At 67.4% G+C, this 16,701-nt stretch overlaps 1 protein-coding gene across 1 annotated transcript; it reads right to left on the bottom strand.

Annotated features, from left to right (window-relative positions):
• Nucleotides 1-868: 868 nt before the first annotated feature.
• MAP3K12 (mitogen-activated protein kinase kinase kinase 12) lies at nt 869-10,991 on the bottom strand. Its single transcript, XM_062597170.1, has 13 exons — nt 10,619-10,991; nt 9,600-9,783; nt 8,778-8,969; nt 8,012-8,170; nt 7,359-7,517; nt 6,394-6,502; nt 5,303-5,412; nt 4,946-5,062; nt 3,926-4,063; nt 3,036-3,486; nt 2,771-2,841; nt 1,487-1,751; nt 869-1,006 (listed from the first exon to the last, which is right to left on the bottom strand). The coding sequence occupies exons 1-13, from the start codon at nt 10,983-10,985 to the stop codon at nt 914-916; spliced, it is 2,415 nt and encodes an 804-aa protein (XP_062453154.1). The 5' UTR covers nt 10,986-10,991; the 3' UTR covers nt 869-913.
• Nucleotides 10,992-16,701: the final 5,710 nt, after the last annotated feature.

Below are 16,701 nucleotides of genomic sequence, written 5' to 3'. Positions count from 1 at the left end.
TTTCGGTTCCTCCATGCTCTCCGCGGCCACTCATGAGGTTTTTGGTTTGTTGGTTTTTTTTTTTTTTTTGTTTTGTTTTGTTTTCATTTTTTTTTTTAATTACAGCATTTTAATTCCTTTCTCTGTTCAGCTGTTAAAACGCTGAGCCCCAGATCTTAGTTTTATAAAGCTTTCTCTCTCTCTCTCTCTCTCTCCCCCCTCTCTCCTTCCTCCTGTTTTCCCCTCACCCCCCCCCCTTTTTTCGGCTCATGAAGTTTGTTTGTCATGAAATGTAAGAGTGGAAGAGAAACATTTCAGTTTAGTTCTGTAACGTCAGGAAATTTTTCAAAAAAAAAATAATAAAAAGATGGACTGGAGCTTTTCCTTGTGAATAGAAACTGGAGGATATTTTGGTTAATGGATCTGCCTGTCTCCGTCTTTCTTTGAACCCCTCAGTCCCTGGGCCCCAGCCCTGTGCTGGAAGGGGGGGGGGGTGGTTCCCAGTGTGGGCCCAGTGCTCCCAGCCTCTGGGGCTTGGGCTGCCTTTGGGGGGTGTAATGGGAGGCTCTAGTGGCCCCCCCCTCCCAAACTGGTCTGTAATGGGAAGATGGGTCTTGGTTTGCAACCTAAATCCCTGTGTCTGGGGGGGGGGGGGGGACAGGGGACATACTTCCTGTCTGAGTAACCCCCTCTCATGGCCCAGTGCCCTATGCAAACTGGTCCTTAATGGGAACCAGTAAACCAGTATCCGTTGGCATTTCCCCCCTTCCCCCCCCAAAAAAAAACCCTGAAAACTCCTCAAAATAACACCCAGCAGCCCCCCCCAGGTGCAGAGGCGACACACAGCTTTGTGTAGAGATTGATAGATATTTATATAAATATTTGGGGCTGTACAAGTGGGGGGGGGGTGTGCGGGGAAGGGAGGGGGGGCAGGTCACAGGGCGGGGGGGGCCGCGGGCCGGGGCGGCCCCTCGCCGCTGCCCGAGTGGTCCAGCTCCGCGCTGTCGCAGTCCGAGTCCTCGGAGACCTGCGGGGGGGGGGGTGGAAATTGGGGGGGGGGGTTAGATAGCAGCCTGTAGCACCAGATTTGGGGGATTCCCCCCCCCCCATGGCCCCTCATCCTTGGGGGACCTTTGGGGACCCCCTCCCCATGGGGACCCCTCCCTATGGCACCCAGTCTAGGTGTGTGTGGGGGGGGGGGGGGCTGGGGGACCCCTTCCCTATGGCACCTAGTCCTGTGGGGGGGAGGGGGCGCCCTGGGGGACCCCTTCCCCTTGATACCCTGTCCTGGGGGAGAGGACTCAGGGGACCCCCTCCCCATTGCACCCACTTTTGAGGGCCCTGGCGGGGGGTGGGGTGCATAGGAGACCCCCACACACACCCCCTTTTGGGGGGGGGGCGCCCCCATGACACTCAGGGCACCCCTTCCCCACGGTCCCCAACCCCAGAGGTCGGCGGGGTTGGGGACCCCCGCCACCCCCCCCCCCCATCCCCACCCCGCCGTCACCTTGGGGCTGTGGCCGCCGTGGCGGCGGCCGGGACCCTCGGCGGCGGGGGCCGCGTCCAGGGGGATTTCGGAGCCCTGCGAGAGCAGGTCCTCGGAGCGGTCGTCGGGGCGCTCGTCCGTGTTGGTGCTGCCCACGTCCGGCGTGGCGCTGTGCGACGGCTCGCTCGTGTGGCCCTCGTCGCCGTCGCCGTCGCCGTCGCCGTCCGAGAAGTTCTCCGAGCTGAAGGTCGACAGCGACTGGCGCTTGCTCATGCCCGGGGGCCACCTAGAGGTGGGGGGGTTGGGGGTGGGGAGGGGGATGCTGAGGACCCAGGTGTCCGGGCACCCCGCTGCACCCATCTCTGTCCCAGCAGCGACCCCCAGGTGTCCTGGCACCCATCTCCCCACCTTTGCACCCGTCTTCATTCCAGGAGTGACCCCAGGAGTCCCGGCACCCATCTCCCCACCTTTGCACCCATCTCCATCCCAGGAGTGACCCCCCAGGAGTCCCGGCACCCATCTCCCCACCTTTGCACCCATCTCCATCCCAGGAGTGACCCCCCAGGAGTCCCGGCACCCATCTCCCCACCTTTGCACCCATCTCCATCCCAGGAGTGACCCCAGGTGTCCCGGCACCCATCTCCCCACCTTTGCACCCGTCTCCATCCCAGGAGTGACCCCAGGTGTCCTAGCACCCATCTCCCCACCTTTGCACCCGTCTCCATCCCAGGAGTGACCCCAGGTGTCCTGGCACCCATCTCCCCACCTTTGCACCCGTCTTCATTCCAGGAGTGACCCCAGGTGTCCCGGCACCCATCTCCCCACCTTTGCACCCGTCTCCATTCCAGGAGTGACCCCCAGGTGTCCCGGCACCCATCTCCCCACCTTTGCACCCATCTCCATCCCAGGAGTGACCCCAGGTGTCCTGGCACCCATCTCCCCACCTTTGCACCCATCTCCATTCCAGGAGTGACCCCAGGTGTCCCGGCACCCATCTCCCCACCTTTGCACCCGTCTCCATCCCAGGAGCGACCCCCAGGTGTCCTAGCACCCATCTCCCCACCTTTGCACCCATCTCCATCCCAGGAGCGACCCCCAGGTGTCCTGATCCTCACCCCATCCCTGCACCCATGCCAGGCATCCAGGGACCCAGGTGTCCTGGTGACCCCCCCCCAACCTCCCCCCAACACCCTAGGGCCTCCTGGCTCCACCCCCACGAAAACCGGCCGCCTGCCCCCCCACCCCCAGCCCCTTGAGCGAGCCCAGGCGTCCGGGCCAGGGCGGGTGGGGGAGAGGAGCACCCACCTCTGCCGCAGGGGCAGCTCCACCTCGCTGTCCACTTCGCCCTCCTCCTCCTCCGACGAGACCCCCCGTTTCTGGGGACAGAGCGCAGCGCTGGGGTCCCCCCCCCACCCCAGCACCACCCCCCCCGCCCCAGCAGGGACCCGGGGGCGTCCTGCAACACCCCCACCCCCACTCCAAGACAGGATGGACCCAGGGGTTGACCCCCCCCCCCGCACCCCACCTACCCCCACCCTCCAGAAGGGGCCCAGGCGTCCGGCTCGCTCACCTGGCCCCGCGTGACGGCGGCCCGGTAGAGCAGCGCCGCGGGGGTGAGGTGCTGCCCGGCCCCGGCTTTGCCCCCCCGGGCGACTCCGACGTCCCGCTCGGGCTCGCCGGGGGTCGGGGGCCGCGGCGGGGGGCACCCTTGGGCGCCCGCCTCGTCGCCGGCCCCCGCGCCGGGCGCTGCGGCCGGGGGGGCACCCGCAGCCTCTAGGGTGCCCCCCAGGAGGTCGGGGCCCACGGCGGCGGCGGCAGCGGCTGGCGGGGGTCCCCGGGGGGGTCCGGCCTCGGGGCCCGGCTCGCCGCAGCCCCCCCGGGGCCCGGCTTTGCGGTGGCGGCCCTTGGCGCGCCGGCTGCGCCCGGGCGAGGGGGGGCCCTTGGGACACCCCGGCAGGGCCACCTGCGCCATGGCCGCGTCCAGCTTGGGCAGCAGCACCTCCGGCTTCAGGATGTCCGGCCTGGTTTTGGTGGGGGGTGGGGGGGGAGAAAAGCAGGGCTGCGGTGGGAGGGGCCCAGGCGTCCGGGCCCCCCCCCCCAACCTCCTCCATGCCCCAGCAGAGACCAGGGCACCCTCCTTCCCCATCTCACCCCACGCAAAGGGACCCAGGAGTCCGGGCCCCCAGACCCCCTCCCCCCAAAGGGATGCCGATATCCAGACCCCCTCCCTCCTCCAGCATCGTGCCCCCCACCTCCTCAGTGGGCCCAGGCGTCCGGGCACACCCCCTCCCCCAAGGTCCCCCTGCATTCAGGCCCGCAGAACATCCCACCCCAACAGACCACAGCACCCACCGCCCTCCAAATGGACCCAGGAGTCCGGGCATCCCCCACCCCGAAGGACCCAGAGCTCCGGCATCTCCCGCCCACCCCCCCGCGAGGGACCCAGGCGTCCGGGCGCACCGCTTGCCGTGGGGCGAGAGCTTCTGGGGCACGTTGCGCTTCTTGATGAGGGTCTCGACGGCGTTGCCGTGCAGGAGCCCCCGTGGCGCCCGCGGCTTGAAGAGCCCGGGGTAGCGCTTCTCCAGCGCCTGCTCCCGCCTGCGTGCCAGGGGCGAGTTGGGAAAGGGGCCGCCAAGGACATGGGGTGGGCGTGGATGTGGGGAGAGGGGCCACGGGGGTCGCCATAGGGTGGACAGAGGCCCGGGGTGGATGTAGGGTGGATTTGCAGAGGTTAGGGGTGCTTTTTTTTTGAGGGGGGGGGCCATGGACACAGAATATGCATGGGGTGGGCTTGCGCGTTGGTGTTGAGCAGGCTCATAGTGGTTATGGGGTGCTCATGACATGGGCATGGCTTAGGCATGGGCACAAGTTGGACCAGGGGTGGGTTCGTGGTGGTTACGGGGTGCTCAGGGCATGGACACGGGGTTGGCGTGGACACGGGGTGGCCAAGGGCCCAGGTTGGACATAGGATGGGTTCATGGTGGTTACCTCGTACTTATGTCATGGACACGGGGTTGGCATGGGCGCGGGGTGGCCAAGGGCCCAGGTTGGACATAGGATGGGTTCATGGTGGTTACCTCGTACTTATGTCATGGACACGGGGTTGGCATGGGCGCGGGGTGGCCAAGGGCCCAGGTTGGACATAGGATGGGTTCACGGTGGTTACCTCGTACTTATGTCATGGACACGGGGTTGGCATGGGCGCGGGGTGGCCAAGGGCCCAGGTTGGACATAGGATGGGTTCACGGTGGTTACCTCGTACTTATGTCATGGACACGGGGTTGGCATGGGCGCGGGGTGGCCAAGGGCCCAGGTTGGACATAGGATGGGTTCGTGGTGGTTACCTCGTACTTATGTCATGGACACGGGGTTGGCATGGGCATGGGGTGGCCAAGGGCCCAGCCTGGCTGTGGGGTGGGCTCGACGTGGTCACGGGGTGGTCCAAAGGTGGCCCAGGGGTGCCCGCAGGCGCCCGCTCACCTGAGCAGCTCCTTCTCCTTGAGCTCCAGCTGCAGCATGAGGGCGCTGAGCTCCATGTAGAGGTTGTTGGCTCGCTCCAGCTTGCGCTCGTAGTGCTCCCGGATGTCCAGCGCGTGCCTGGCACCGCAGGGGCACCGCGACGTTGGCACGGCGGGCCCGGCACAGGCCCGGCACGGAGGTGGCACGGCGTGGGGACAGCACGGCATGCAGGGCACGGGGGACGGCACAGGCACGTGGGGCGCCCAAAAGCCCTCCCCGTGTGCGGCTCCCCCCACTGCCCCGATGCCCCCATGTCCCCGGTGCCCCCGACGTCGCCGCCACCCCCCGGTGTCCCCGGTGCCCCGCGGCCGGCCCCACCGGAGCTCCTCGCGCCGGCGGTTGATGAGCTCCTCCTCGAGCCGGTGCAGACACGTCCCCTCCGACTTGATCTTCTCGAAGTGCAGCTTCACCTCCTCCCGCCACTCGGCCTGCGGCGGGCGGGCACCGGCTACCGCGGGCGCCGGCTACACCGGGCACTGGCTGCACCAGGCACCGGCTACCGCGGGCGCCGGCTACACCGGGCACTGGCTACACCAGGCACCGGCTACCACAGGCGCTGGCTACACCTGGCACTGGCTGCACCAGGCACCAGCTACCGCGGGCGCTGGCTACACCGGGCACTGGCTACACCGGGCACTGGCTACCGCAGGCGCTGGCTACACCGGGCACTGGCTACCATGGGCACCAGCTACCACGGGTGCCGGCTACACCGGGCACCGGCTACCATGAGCGCTGGCTACCGCAGGCACTGGCTACACTGGGTGCCGGCTACACCAGGCATCGGCTACCATGGGCGCTGGTTACTGTGGGCACCGGCTACACCAGGCACTGGCTACCGTGGGCGCTGGCTACACCGGGTGCCAGCTACATCAGGTGCTGGCTACACTAGACACCGGCTACCGCAGGCGCTGGCTACACCAGGCACTGGCTACCCCGGGCACCAGCTACCGTGGGCACCGGCTACACTGGGCACTGGCTGCACCGAGCACTGGCTACACCAGGCACCAGCTACTGTGGGCACTGGCTACACCTGGCACTGGCTACCCCGGGCACCAGCTACACCGGGCACTGGCTATACCAGGCACCGGCTGCACCAGGCACTGGGATACGCTGGGCACCAGCTACCCAATGCACTGGGATATATCGGGCACCAGCTATACCAAGCACTGGTTACCCTGAGCACCAGTAGCCTGGGCACTGGGATATACTGGGCACCAGCTACCCCATGCACCGCTGCCCCGGGCACTGGGATATACTGGGCACCGGCTACCCCGGACCCCGGCTCCCGCGGGCACGGGGCTATCGCTGGCACCAGCCATCGGGGTCCCCCGTATTCAAAATAAATCCCCTGCGGGGTGCTGGGTGCCCCAGGGGCGCTGGTGCCCGGGGTTGGGGGGCGCAGGGGGTACCTGGGATTTGAAGTAGGTCTCCTGCGGGGTGGAGAGGACGTCGGCGGAGGCGATGTCGAGGTGCAGCAGGATCTGGCGGAAGGAGGGCCGGTTCCGGGGCTTGCTGTTCCTGCAGGGAGCGGGCACGGCGCTGGGCGCTGGGCGCCGGGGCGTTTCGGCACCGCAGGCGAGGAAGGTGCAATGCGGGGTGCCCAAGGGTGGGGTGCCGCAGTGCAGTGACCAGCCCTCGCACACGGTCCTCATGGGCACATCCCCCAGGGCAGGAAGGTCCTCCATGGGCAACAGGTCCTCCATGGGCAAGGTGGCCCCGTGGGCATGTCCCCCAGGGCAAGGGGTCCTCCATGGGCAAGATGGCCCCACAGGGAGGTCCCTCAGGGCAAGGAGGTCCTCTATGGGCAGCAGGGCAGCGGGTCCTCCATGGGCAAGATGGCCCCATGGGCATGTCCCTCAGGGCAAGGAGTCCTCCATGGATGGCAGGTCCTCCATGGGCAGGATGTCCCCACGGGCATGTTCCCCAGGGCAAGGGGTCCTCCATGGGCAGTGGGTCCTCCATGGGCAAGATGGCCCCACAGGCATGTCCCTCAGGGCAAGGAGTCCTCCATGGATGGCAGGTCCTCCATGGGCAGGATGTCCCCACGGGCATGTTCCCCAGGGCAAGGGGTCCTCCATGGGCAGTGGGTCCTCCATGGGCAAGATGGCCCCACAGGCATGTCCCCTAGGGCAAGGGTTCCTCCATGGGCAGTGGGTCCTCCATGGGCAAGATGGCCCCATGGCAAGGTCCCCCATAGCAGGGTGTCCTTGTTGGGTGTCCACGGGATGTCCCCCATGTCGGGGTGCCCATTGGGTGTCCCTTTGCAGGGTGCACATGGCACGTCCTCATGCAGGGTGCCCGTGGTGCTTCCCCAAGGTGGGTGCCCATGGTGCGACCCCTCTCCACGGCGTGTCCCCAGCGGGTGCCCACTCACCAGCACTGGCGCAGCAGCACCTTGAAGCCGTCGGGGCAGCCGGAGGGCACGGGCAGGTGCAGGCTGTTGCTGCCCACCCCCCAGATGATGGCCGACGAGTCCACGTCCTTGTAGGGGATCTCGCCCGTGAGCAGCTCCCATAGCACCACCCCGAAGGACCTGGGCGCACCGTCACCCATGGGCCCCGGGCATCCACTGCCTGCCACCTCAGGCACCCGTGTCCCCTGCTAACCCTGTGTCCCATGGTCTTTCCAGTGTCCCCTTGGTCCCACCAGTGCCCTCTGGTCCCTCCAGTGTCCCCTATGCCCCCTTGCCCTGCTCTGGAGCCCCCAGTGTCCCCTCTCCATGCAGGGGAACCTGATGTCCCCTCATGCCCCCCCATCCCTGTCTCTGCAATGCCCCCGTCCCCCTCCCAGTGTCCCCAATGCCTCCATCTCTGTTCCTTCCCAGTGTCCCTGGTGTCCCCACTGCCCCTGTTCCCAAAAGGTTTCCAGTGTCCCCCATGTCCCCATGCCCCCTGGTGTCACCCAATGCCCCTCATCCCCAGTGTCCCTGCTGTCTCTGCAAGGGCCCTTTTCCCCAGGTCTCTGGTGTCATTAAGGACCCCCGTGCCCCTTGTGTCCCCAAGGTCCTCAGCATCCCTGAGCCCTCACCAGATGTCGACCTTCTCGGAGACGGGCTCGTTGCGGATAACCTCCGGCGCCATCCAGGCCACGGTGCCCGCAAAGGACATCTTGGTGCTCTTGTCGATGAGCTCCTTGGAGGTGCCGAAGTCCGAGATCTTCACTACGTCGTCGTAGGTGATGAGCATGCTGGGGGGCACCCGCTCAGAGCCACGCCACGGATATGGCGTTGCCATGGGCACCACCACGGTATGGCACTGCCATGGGCACGTGACCATGACGGGCACCGCACCGCCATGGGCATGGCACCGTTGTGAGGACGCAACCACAGCGGGCACGGCATGACCGCTCGTATGATACCGTCACGGGCATGCCACCACTATGGGCAGGACACTGCCATGGACATGGCACCGGCATGGCCATGACACCACCCTGAGCCCACAGCCACGATGGGCACACCACCAGCACGGGCATGGCATGGTCATAGGCGTGACGTCGCCCTGGTCGTGCCACCGTCATGGGCGCACTACTGCTGTGGCACTGACATGGGCACAGCACCGCCACAGGCTTGTCATCAGTATGGCACGGCACCACCACGGTCACGGCACCACCACGGTCACGGCACCACCACGGACCTGGCGCCGTGATGACACCATCCTGGGCAGGGCACCATCATGGACGTGCCACCACCATGGTCACCATCACGTCCAAAAGCTCCAGGGAGGGAGCTCTATCAGGACCTACCCCAGGCCCACTCCAGCACCCATGGGTGCCCCAAGCCCGCATCCCCGCTCACTTGGGCGATTTGAGGTCGCGGTGGATGATCTTGTGAAGGTGCAGGTAGTTCATGCCGCCGGCGATGCCCATGGACCAGTCGACGAGGAGCGAAGGGGTGACCTTGCGCCCGGCGCGCAGCACCTCGTAGAGCTGGCCCTGGGCGCAGAACTCCATGATGATGCAGTAGCAGGGGGCCTGGGTGCACACGCCTCTGCGGGCACAGCGGCACCCATCAGTGCACGGGCGCCCGGCGGCACAGGGGCACCCTGCTGCGTCACGAGCACCCGTCTGTGCCCAGGCAGCCAGCTGCACCCAGGCACCAAACAGCTCTGGAGCACCCAGCTCCACCCAGGCATCCATCAACGCTGGGGCATCCAGGTGCACCGTGGGAACCCAACAGCTCTGGAGCACCCAGCTCCACCCAGGCACCCATCAACGTTGGGGCATCCAGCTGCACCGTGGGAACCCAACAGCTCTGGAGCACCCAGCTGCACCTGGGCACCCACCAACATTGGGGCATCCAGCTGCATCTGGGCACCCACCTGCATCTGGGCACCCATCAGCACTAGGACATCCATCTGACCCTGGGCACCCATTAGTGCTGGGGCACTCAGCTACACCAGGACACCCAGACACCCGTCAGCGCTGGAGCACCCATCCACACCCCCGTCCCCCCACCCCGAGCACGTCCGTGCCCCCTCTCGCCCACCCTGCACCCATGTCTCTGTGTGGGTAGCACCTCCGTGGGCGACGCATGGAAGCCTGGGAGGTGCCCGTGTCCCCGTGCCGCGGCCGTGTCCCCGCGTCCGCGCCCCGCCGTGCCGCGGGGGTGCCCCCTCACTTGAAGGTGATGATGTTGGGGTGCTTGAGCTTGCGCAGGTGCTTGATGTCGGTCTCCTTGAGGTCCCGCACCTTCTTCACGGCCACCTCCTCGCCGTGGAAGCGGCCCAGGAAGACGGCGCCCTGCGCCCCGCTGCCCACCCACTGCAGGTCCAGGATCTCCTCGAAGGGCACCTCCCAGGGGTCTGCGGGCACCCGCGCACGTGGCACCCGCCCGCCGCCGCCCCTCCGCACCCCGTTGCACCCACTTCCCTGCCGTCCCTTTCCCCCCCCCCGCACCCGTCATCCCTGCCCCGTTGCCCCCTCCGTGCCCCACTGCACCCTTGTTTGCCCCCCTCTTTGCCCTATTGCCCCCTCCTCGCCCCATTGCACCCTCCTCGCCCTACTGCACCCTCCTCACCCCACTGCACCCTTAATTGCCCCCTCCTCACCCCATTGCACCCTCCTTGCCCCATTGCCCCCTTAATTGCCCCCTCCTCACCCCATTGCCCCCTCCTTGCCCCATTGCACCCTTATTTGCCCCCCTCCTCACCCCATTGCACCCTCTTCGCCCCATTGCACCCTTATTTGCCCCCTCCTCGCCCCATTGCCCCCTCCTTGCCCCATTGCACCCTTATTTTCCCCCTCCTCACCCCATTGCCCCCTCCTCACCCCATTGCCCCCTTATTTTCCCCCTCCTCACCCCATTGCCTCCTCCTCACCCCATTGCATCCTCCTCGCCCTACTGCATCCTCCTCACCCCACTGCACCCTTAATTGCCCCCTCCTCACCCCATTGCCCCCTTATTTGTCCCCTCCAGCCCCATTGCCCCCTCCTCGCCCCATTGCCCCCTTATTTGTCCCCTCCAGCCCCATTGCCCCCTCCTCGCCCCATTGCCCCCTTATTTGTCCCCTCCAGCCCCATTGCCCCCTCCTCACCCCATTGCCCCCTTATTTGTCCCCTCCAGCCCTGTTGCCCCCTCCTCACCCCATCGCCCCCTTATTTGCCCCCTCCAGCCCCGTTGCCCCCCGGGCCCCTCACCCTCCTGCGGGTGCTTGTGCTCGGCGGCGTAGGCTTTGCCGATCATGGTCCAGACGGGCTTGAGGCAGCCGAAAAGCCCCTCGAGGAACCCGCCGCCCGCTTGGCACCGCAGGTGCCCGGCCTCGGGCGCCAGGGCCCCGGCGCGGCGCAGCTCGCCCGGCGCCGGCTCGGCGCCGCCGTCGGGGTGCCGCGGGGCGCCGCGGCGGGGCCAGGCCTCGGCGGCGGCGGCGGATGGGGGGGCGCCGGGGGGGGCGGGCAGCACGTCGCGCAGCACGCACTGCGTGGGCGTCAGCTCCTGCTCCGGCGTGCCGTCCGACGCCAGCGCCAGCGAGGGCGACGGCGTCCGCGTCTCGTGCAGGCAGGCCATGGCGGGGACCCCCCCCCGCCGCCGCCGCCGCCGCCGGCCCCCCCCTGCGCGGGGACAGCGGTGTCGATGGGGGGGGGGGCGCGAGGCCCCCATCTGCACACGTGCACGTCTCTGTGTGTGTGTGTGTGTGCGGGTGTGTGCAGCGCCGTGCGCCAGTGCGGGCATCTCTATACCTCTGTGCATCCCTGTGCATGCGTGTGCAGCCCTGTGCATGCGTGTGCAAGCCTTTGCATATGCGTGTGCAGCTCCGTGCACCAGTGCGGGCATCTCTACACCTCTGTGCATCCCTGTGCATGCGTGTGCAGCCCCATGCATGCGTGTGCATCCCCGTGCACGCATGTGCATTCCTGTGCATGCCCGTGCAGCCCCATGAGCCTGTGCGGGCATCTCTACACCTGCGTGCACCCCCAGGCATGCGTGTGCATCCCCGTGCATGCGTGTGCAAGCCCTTGCATTTGCATGTGCAGCCCCATGTGCCTGTGCGGGCATCTCTGCACCTGCGTGCATCCCTGCACATGCATGTGCATCCCCGTGCATGCATGTGCAAGCCCTTGCATATGCGTGTGCAAGCCCTTGCATATGCGTGTGCAGCCCCATGTGCCTGTGCGGGCATCTCTGCACCTGCGTGCATCCCCGCACATGCATGTGCATCCCCGGGCATGCGTGTGCAAGCCCTGCGCATGCGTGTGCATCCCCGTGCATGCGTGTGCAAGCCCTTGCATATGCGTGTGCAGCCCCATGTGCCTGTGCGGGCATCTCTGCACCTGCGTGCATCCCCGCACATGCATGTGCATCCCCGGGCATGCGTGTGCAAGCCCTGCGCATGCGTGTGCATCCCCGTGCATGCGTGTGTATCCCTGTGCATGCATGTGCATCCCTGTGTATGCGTGTGCAGCCCCATGCGCCTGTGTGGGCATCTCTGCACCTGTGTGCATCTCAGTGCATGCGTGTGCAAGCTCTTGTACATATATGTGCAACCCCTTGTGCCTGTGCAGGTATCTCTAAACCTGCGTGCATCCCCGTGCATCGGTGTGCAGCCCCTTGCACCAGTGCGTGCACCTCTACACATGCGTGTGCAGCCCTTACACCCGTCTGCTGCCCCTCGAGCCTTTGCATGCGTCTCTACATGCGTGTGCCCCCGTGTGCACGCGTGTGCCACCCTGGCACCTGTTCGGGCACTCCTGCATTCTGGTGCCCCACCAGTTATGTGCACGTGCAGCTTCTTGCACACGTGGGCAGCCGCCTGCATGTGTGTGTGCACCCCTGCACACACACACCAACCCCCCGGCACGTGTGTGCACAGCTCTCTGTGCCCCTTTCCACCGCGTGTGCATCCTGACACATGCCTGCACGGCCGTGCTGCCCTTTGCACGTGTGTGTGCACCCATAGGCATATGTGCACGCCTCTTGCCCCCCTATGATAAGCACGCACCCCCTTGCACGCCTATGCAGCCCTTTGCACATGCGTGTGCACCTCAGTAGGGTAGGGGAGAGATGGGGTCCCTGGACGGGGTGCACACGCATGTGCAAGCCTGGCACACGTTTGTGCACACGCGTGCAGCTCCCCCCCTCGCCCCCAGCTGCACAGGGAAGTGGGGAAACTGAGGCAGGGCTGGGGAGGGGGCCCAGGTGTCCGGGCGGGGAGGAGGGTCAGGCTTAGTCCAACTCCCCCGAAAATTGCGGGGGGGGGGGGGAGTTGCCGTGGCAACAGCGAGCCGGAGGATGAGGTCATCACTAAAATTAGTAGGGGGGTGAGTCACCGGGGGGGGGGTCGTGGGCGGGGCTTAGCTTCACCCCGAGGGACCCAGGCGTCCGGGCGGCCGCGGGCAGGTGTGGGGGTGGCGCCCCGCCCCCTCCCAGGTAGACTCCCCCCCCCCCCGGGCCAGCGCGTCACGCGGTGACGTCATCCCGGGAACCAGAGCGGATGGAGCGCGCCCTCCCCCCCCCCCGCCCGGACGCCTGGGCCCGCGGACGCCGGGGTCCAAGGCCGCTCCGCATGGTGGGAGGGGGGTGGGAATGAAGCGGGGGGGGGGAGCGGGCACGTCGCGACATACGACAGCGCTGTGTCGCGACAGAGCCGAGGCGGCGTGGGCCTCGGGGAGCGGGAACGCCCCCGCGCGGCCTCCGGAGGGGCGGCGCTGTCGCGACACAGGGTCGGTCGCGACATGGGGAGGGGCTGGGCAGCGGCGGGGCCGACGGGCTGCACGCGAGTGCAAAGGGGGGGGGGACACGTATGCAAGGGGACGCACACAGGTGGGGGTGCGCACACATGCAAGGGGGGCACATGCATACAACGGGGTGCAAATGAGCGTGCAAGGGCATGCACACATGTGGGGTGCACACGAGTGTGCAAAGGCATACACACACATGGTGCACACATGCAAGGGGGCACACGCATAGAACGAGGTGCACACGAGCTTGCAAGGGCATGCACACATGTGGGGGTGCACATGAGTGTGCAAGGGCATGCACACATGTAGGGGTGCACACACATGTGCAACAGCATGCATTCATGTGCTGGTGCACACGTGTGTGTGAGAGAGAGGAGCACATGCATGCTTAGGGGTGCAAACACGGGTGGAAGAGTGGGCACAGGCCTGCGAGGGTGTGCAAGGGGCTGCACATGCAGGAGAGGGCATACACACATGTGCCAGGGGATGCACACGCCTGTGCAAAGGGATGCACATACATGCAGGGGAGTGTGCTCCCCAAAGGGCGCACACACGTGTGTGAGGAGGGGGTGCAACACAGAGGGGCACACACTGATGTGCACCGCACATGTAGTGGCATGCACATGTGTGCTGGGGGTGTGCACACACATATAGGGATGCACGCACATGTGCAAGGGGTGCACATACCTGCAGGTGCACACATGAATGTGCTGGGGGTGCGCACACGTATAGGGGTGCACATACATGTATTACGGGATGCACAGGTGTGTGCAAAGTGTGCACCCCTGTATGTGTGCATGCACACGTGCTGGGGATGCACAGACATGTAGGGGTGCATACACATGTGCACACACCTGCAGGGGTGCCCATACATGTAGAGGTGCACACACATGTGCAAAGGGTGCACACACCCACAGGGGTGCACAAGCATGTGCTGAGGGTGTGCACACACACGTGTAGGGGTGCACACACACGTGCAAAGGATTTGCACACATGTGTAGGGGTGCATGCACATGTGCAAAGGTGCACAGACTCTCAGCAGTACCACACGCGTGTGCTGGGGTGAACACATGTTTAGAGGCGCACACACGTGTGCAAGGAGTGCACACACACACAGCAGTGCACATGCATGTGCTGGGGGTGCACACACAAGCAGGGGTGCAAATGTGTGTGCAGGGGGTGCACACGCATGGAGGGGTGCACACGTGCGTGCTGGGGGTGCACACACGTGGAGGGGTGTGCTCATGTGTGCAAGGAGTGCACATACCCGCCGGGGTGCACACACGTGTGCAAGGGGGCCCTTATATCCCCCACACCTTTGGGCTCAGGCCTGACCCAGCTCAGCCCCAAACAGGGGGCCCAGGCGTCCGGGGAGCACCAGGGGGTGGCAGCGGGGGGGGGGGGGGGTATGGTGCAGCCCCCTCCCCCAAGGCCCTCCCCATGCTTGCCCCGGATGCCTGGGCCCCCCCAACCCCCACCGTGCCTCAGTTTCCCCCACCCTGGGCACCGGGGGAGGGCACAAGCGGGGGGGGGGGGGGTACATCCTCCTCCTCCCCTTCCCGGGCCCGGACGCCTGGGCCCCTCCACCTGCCCCCTCCCCCATTGCCAGGCCTGGCAGAGGGGCCCAGGCGTCCGAGGCCACGGGGAGGGGAGAGAAGGGGAGGGGAGGGGAGGGGGGGGGGGGACGCGGCCCCCCTCCCCCGGCACCTCCGGTCCTCCCCATCCCTCCCGGCGCCGGCCCCATCCCCGCCGGTACCGCCCCCCCCTTCCCCCCCCCCCGCCGCAGGCCCCGGCCGCATCCCTGGTCCTACCCCCCCCCCCGGCTCCGCATCCCGCCGCCGCCGCCGCCCGGCGCCCCCCGCTCGCCCCCCCCCCGCCCTCCCCGGTACCTGGGCGCGCGCCGCCGCCGCCGCCGCCGCCGCCGCCGCCCGCTGCTGCCGCGGCGCTGCCGGTGCGGGCGGCGCCGGTACCGGGGCCGGGGCCGGGGCAGGGCGAGGCGGCGCCACGCGGCCCCGCCCGGCGCTCGGCCCCGCCCCGCCCCGCCCCGCCCCGGCGGCGCCGCAGCACCGGGAGCCCCCGGCAGCACCGGCCCCGGGACCCCCGGACCCTTCCCACCCCCTCCCGGGACTGGCACCGGCCCCGGGAACCCCCCCCATCCCCCAGCACTGGGAGCCCCGGCAGCACCGGGACCGGGACCCCTGGACCCCCCCATCCCCCGGCACCGGGACCCCCGGACCCCCCCTCCCCCCGGGACTGGGACCAGCACCGGGAACCCCCCCTTTCCCCCGGCCCCGGGACCCCTGCCCCCCCCGGTACCAGCACCGGGACCCCCGGACCGCCCCTCTCCCAGGACTGGGACCAGCACCGGGACCCCCGGACCCCCCTCCCTCCCGGTACCGGTACCGGCCCTGGGACCCCCCCAGCCCCGCAACCCTGCAGGGTGGTGTGGGGACCCCCAGCCCAGCCCCAGTGAGGCCGTCTGGGCCCAGTGCTCCCAGTGTCAGTGTCCGTCTGGGCCCAGTGCTCCCAGTCTGCCTGTCCACCTGCCCCCAGTGCTCCCAATTTGCTCCCAGTGTTCCCAGTGCCAGTGTCCATCTGTCCCCAGTGCTCCCAGTGTCAGTGTCCGTCTGGGCCCAGTGCTCCCAGTCTGCCTGTCCACCTGCCCCCAGTGCTCCCAATCTGCTCCCAGTGTTCCCAGTGCCAGTGTCCATCTGTCCCCAGTGCTCCCAGTTAAGCTGTCTGTCTGTCCCCAGCGCTCCCAGTGCCAGCATCCACCCGGCCCCAATGCTCCCAGTCAGCATGTCTGTCTGTCCCCCATGCTCCCAGTCTGCTCCTAGTGCCAGTGTCTGTCTGTGCCCAGTGCTCCCAGTGCCAGTGTCTGTCAGTCCCCAGTGCTCCCAGTCAGCACATCCATCTGTGCCCAGTGCTCCCAGTGCGCCTAGTGGGGCTGTCTGTCCCGGTCACAATCTGTCCGTCTGTCTCCGTCAGTCCCTGTGTGGCCCATCACACCTCCTCTGTCCGTCCTCGTCACCTCCGTGTGTCCGTCCGTCTCCATCACACCCTGTCCGTCTGTCCCCATCGGTCCCTGTGTGTCCCTGTCACACCCCATCCGTCTGCCCATCCGTCTCCAGGAGTCTCCTCAGTCCCTGTCCATCCATCTGTCCCCATCACACCATGTCTGTCCCTGTCACACCTCGTCCATCCGTCTGTCCTCATTACACCTGTCTGTCTGTCCCCCCCGGTGACCCCCCCCGTCCGTTTGTCCCCGTGGGGCCCTGCCCATCCCCCACACCTCCCAGCTGTCCATCTGTCCCCGGGGGGGCCCTGCCCGTCTCTATCCCCCCCCCCCGTCCATCCGTCCGTCCGTCTGTCCCCATGGGGCCCTGCCCCCTCCCCCATCCATCCGACCCCCCCCCCCCCGGTGCGCCGGCCCCGGCGGCCCAGGCCCCTTTGGGCCCCTCGGGGACAGCGGGCAGCTCGGGCCGCGCCCGGGGCCCGCAGGCCGCGCGGCCGCCGTGCCCGGGGGGAGGAGGGGGGGGGCCCGG

Source organism: Rhea pennata, chromosome 29, assembly GCF_028389875.1.
Source record: "Rhea pennata isolate bPtePen1 chromosome 29, bPtePen1.pri, whole genome shotgun sequence".
Taxonomy (NCBI): Eukaryota; Metazoa; Chordata; class Aves; order Rheiformes; family Rheidae; genus Rhea; species Rhea pennata.
Note: the sequence above shows the minus strand (reverse complement) of the source record. Positions and strands in the feature narration are given on the sequence as shown.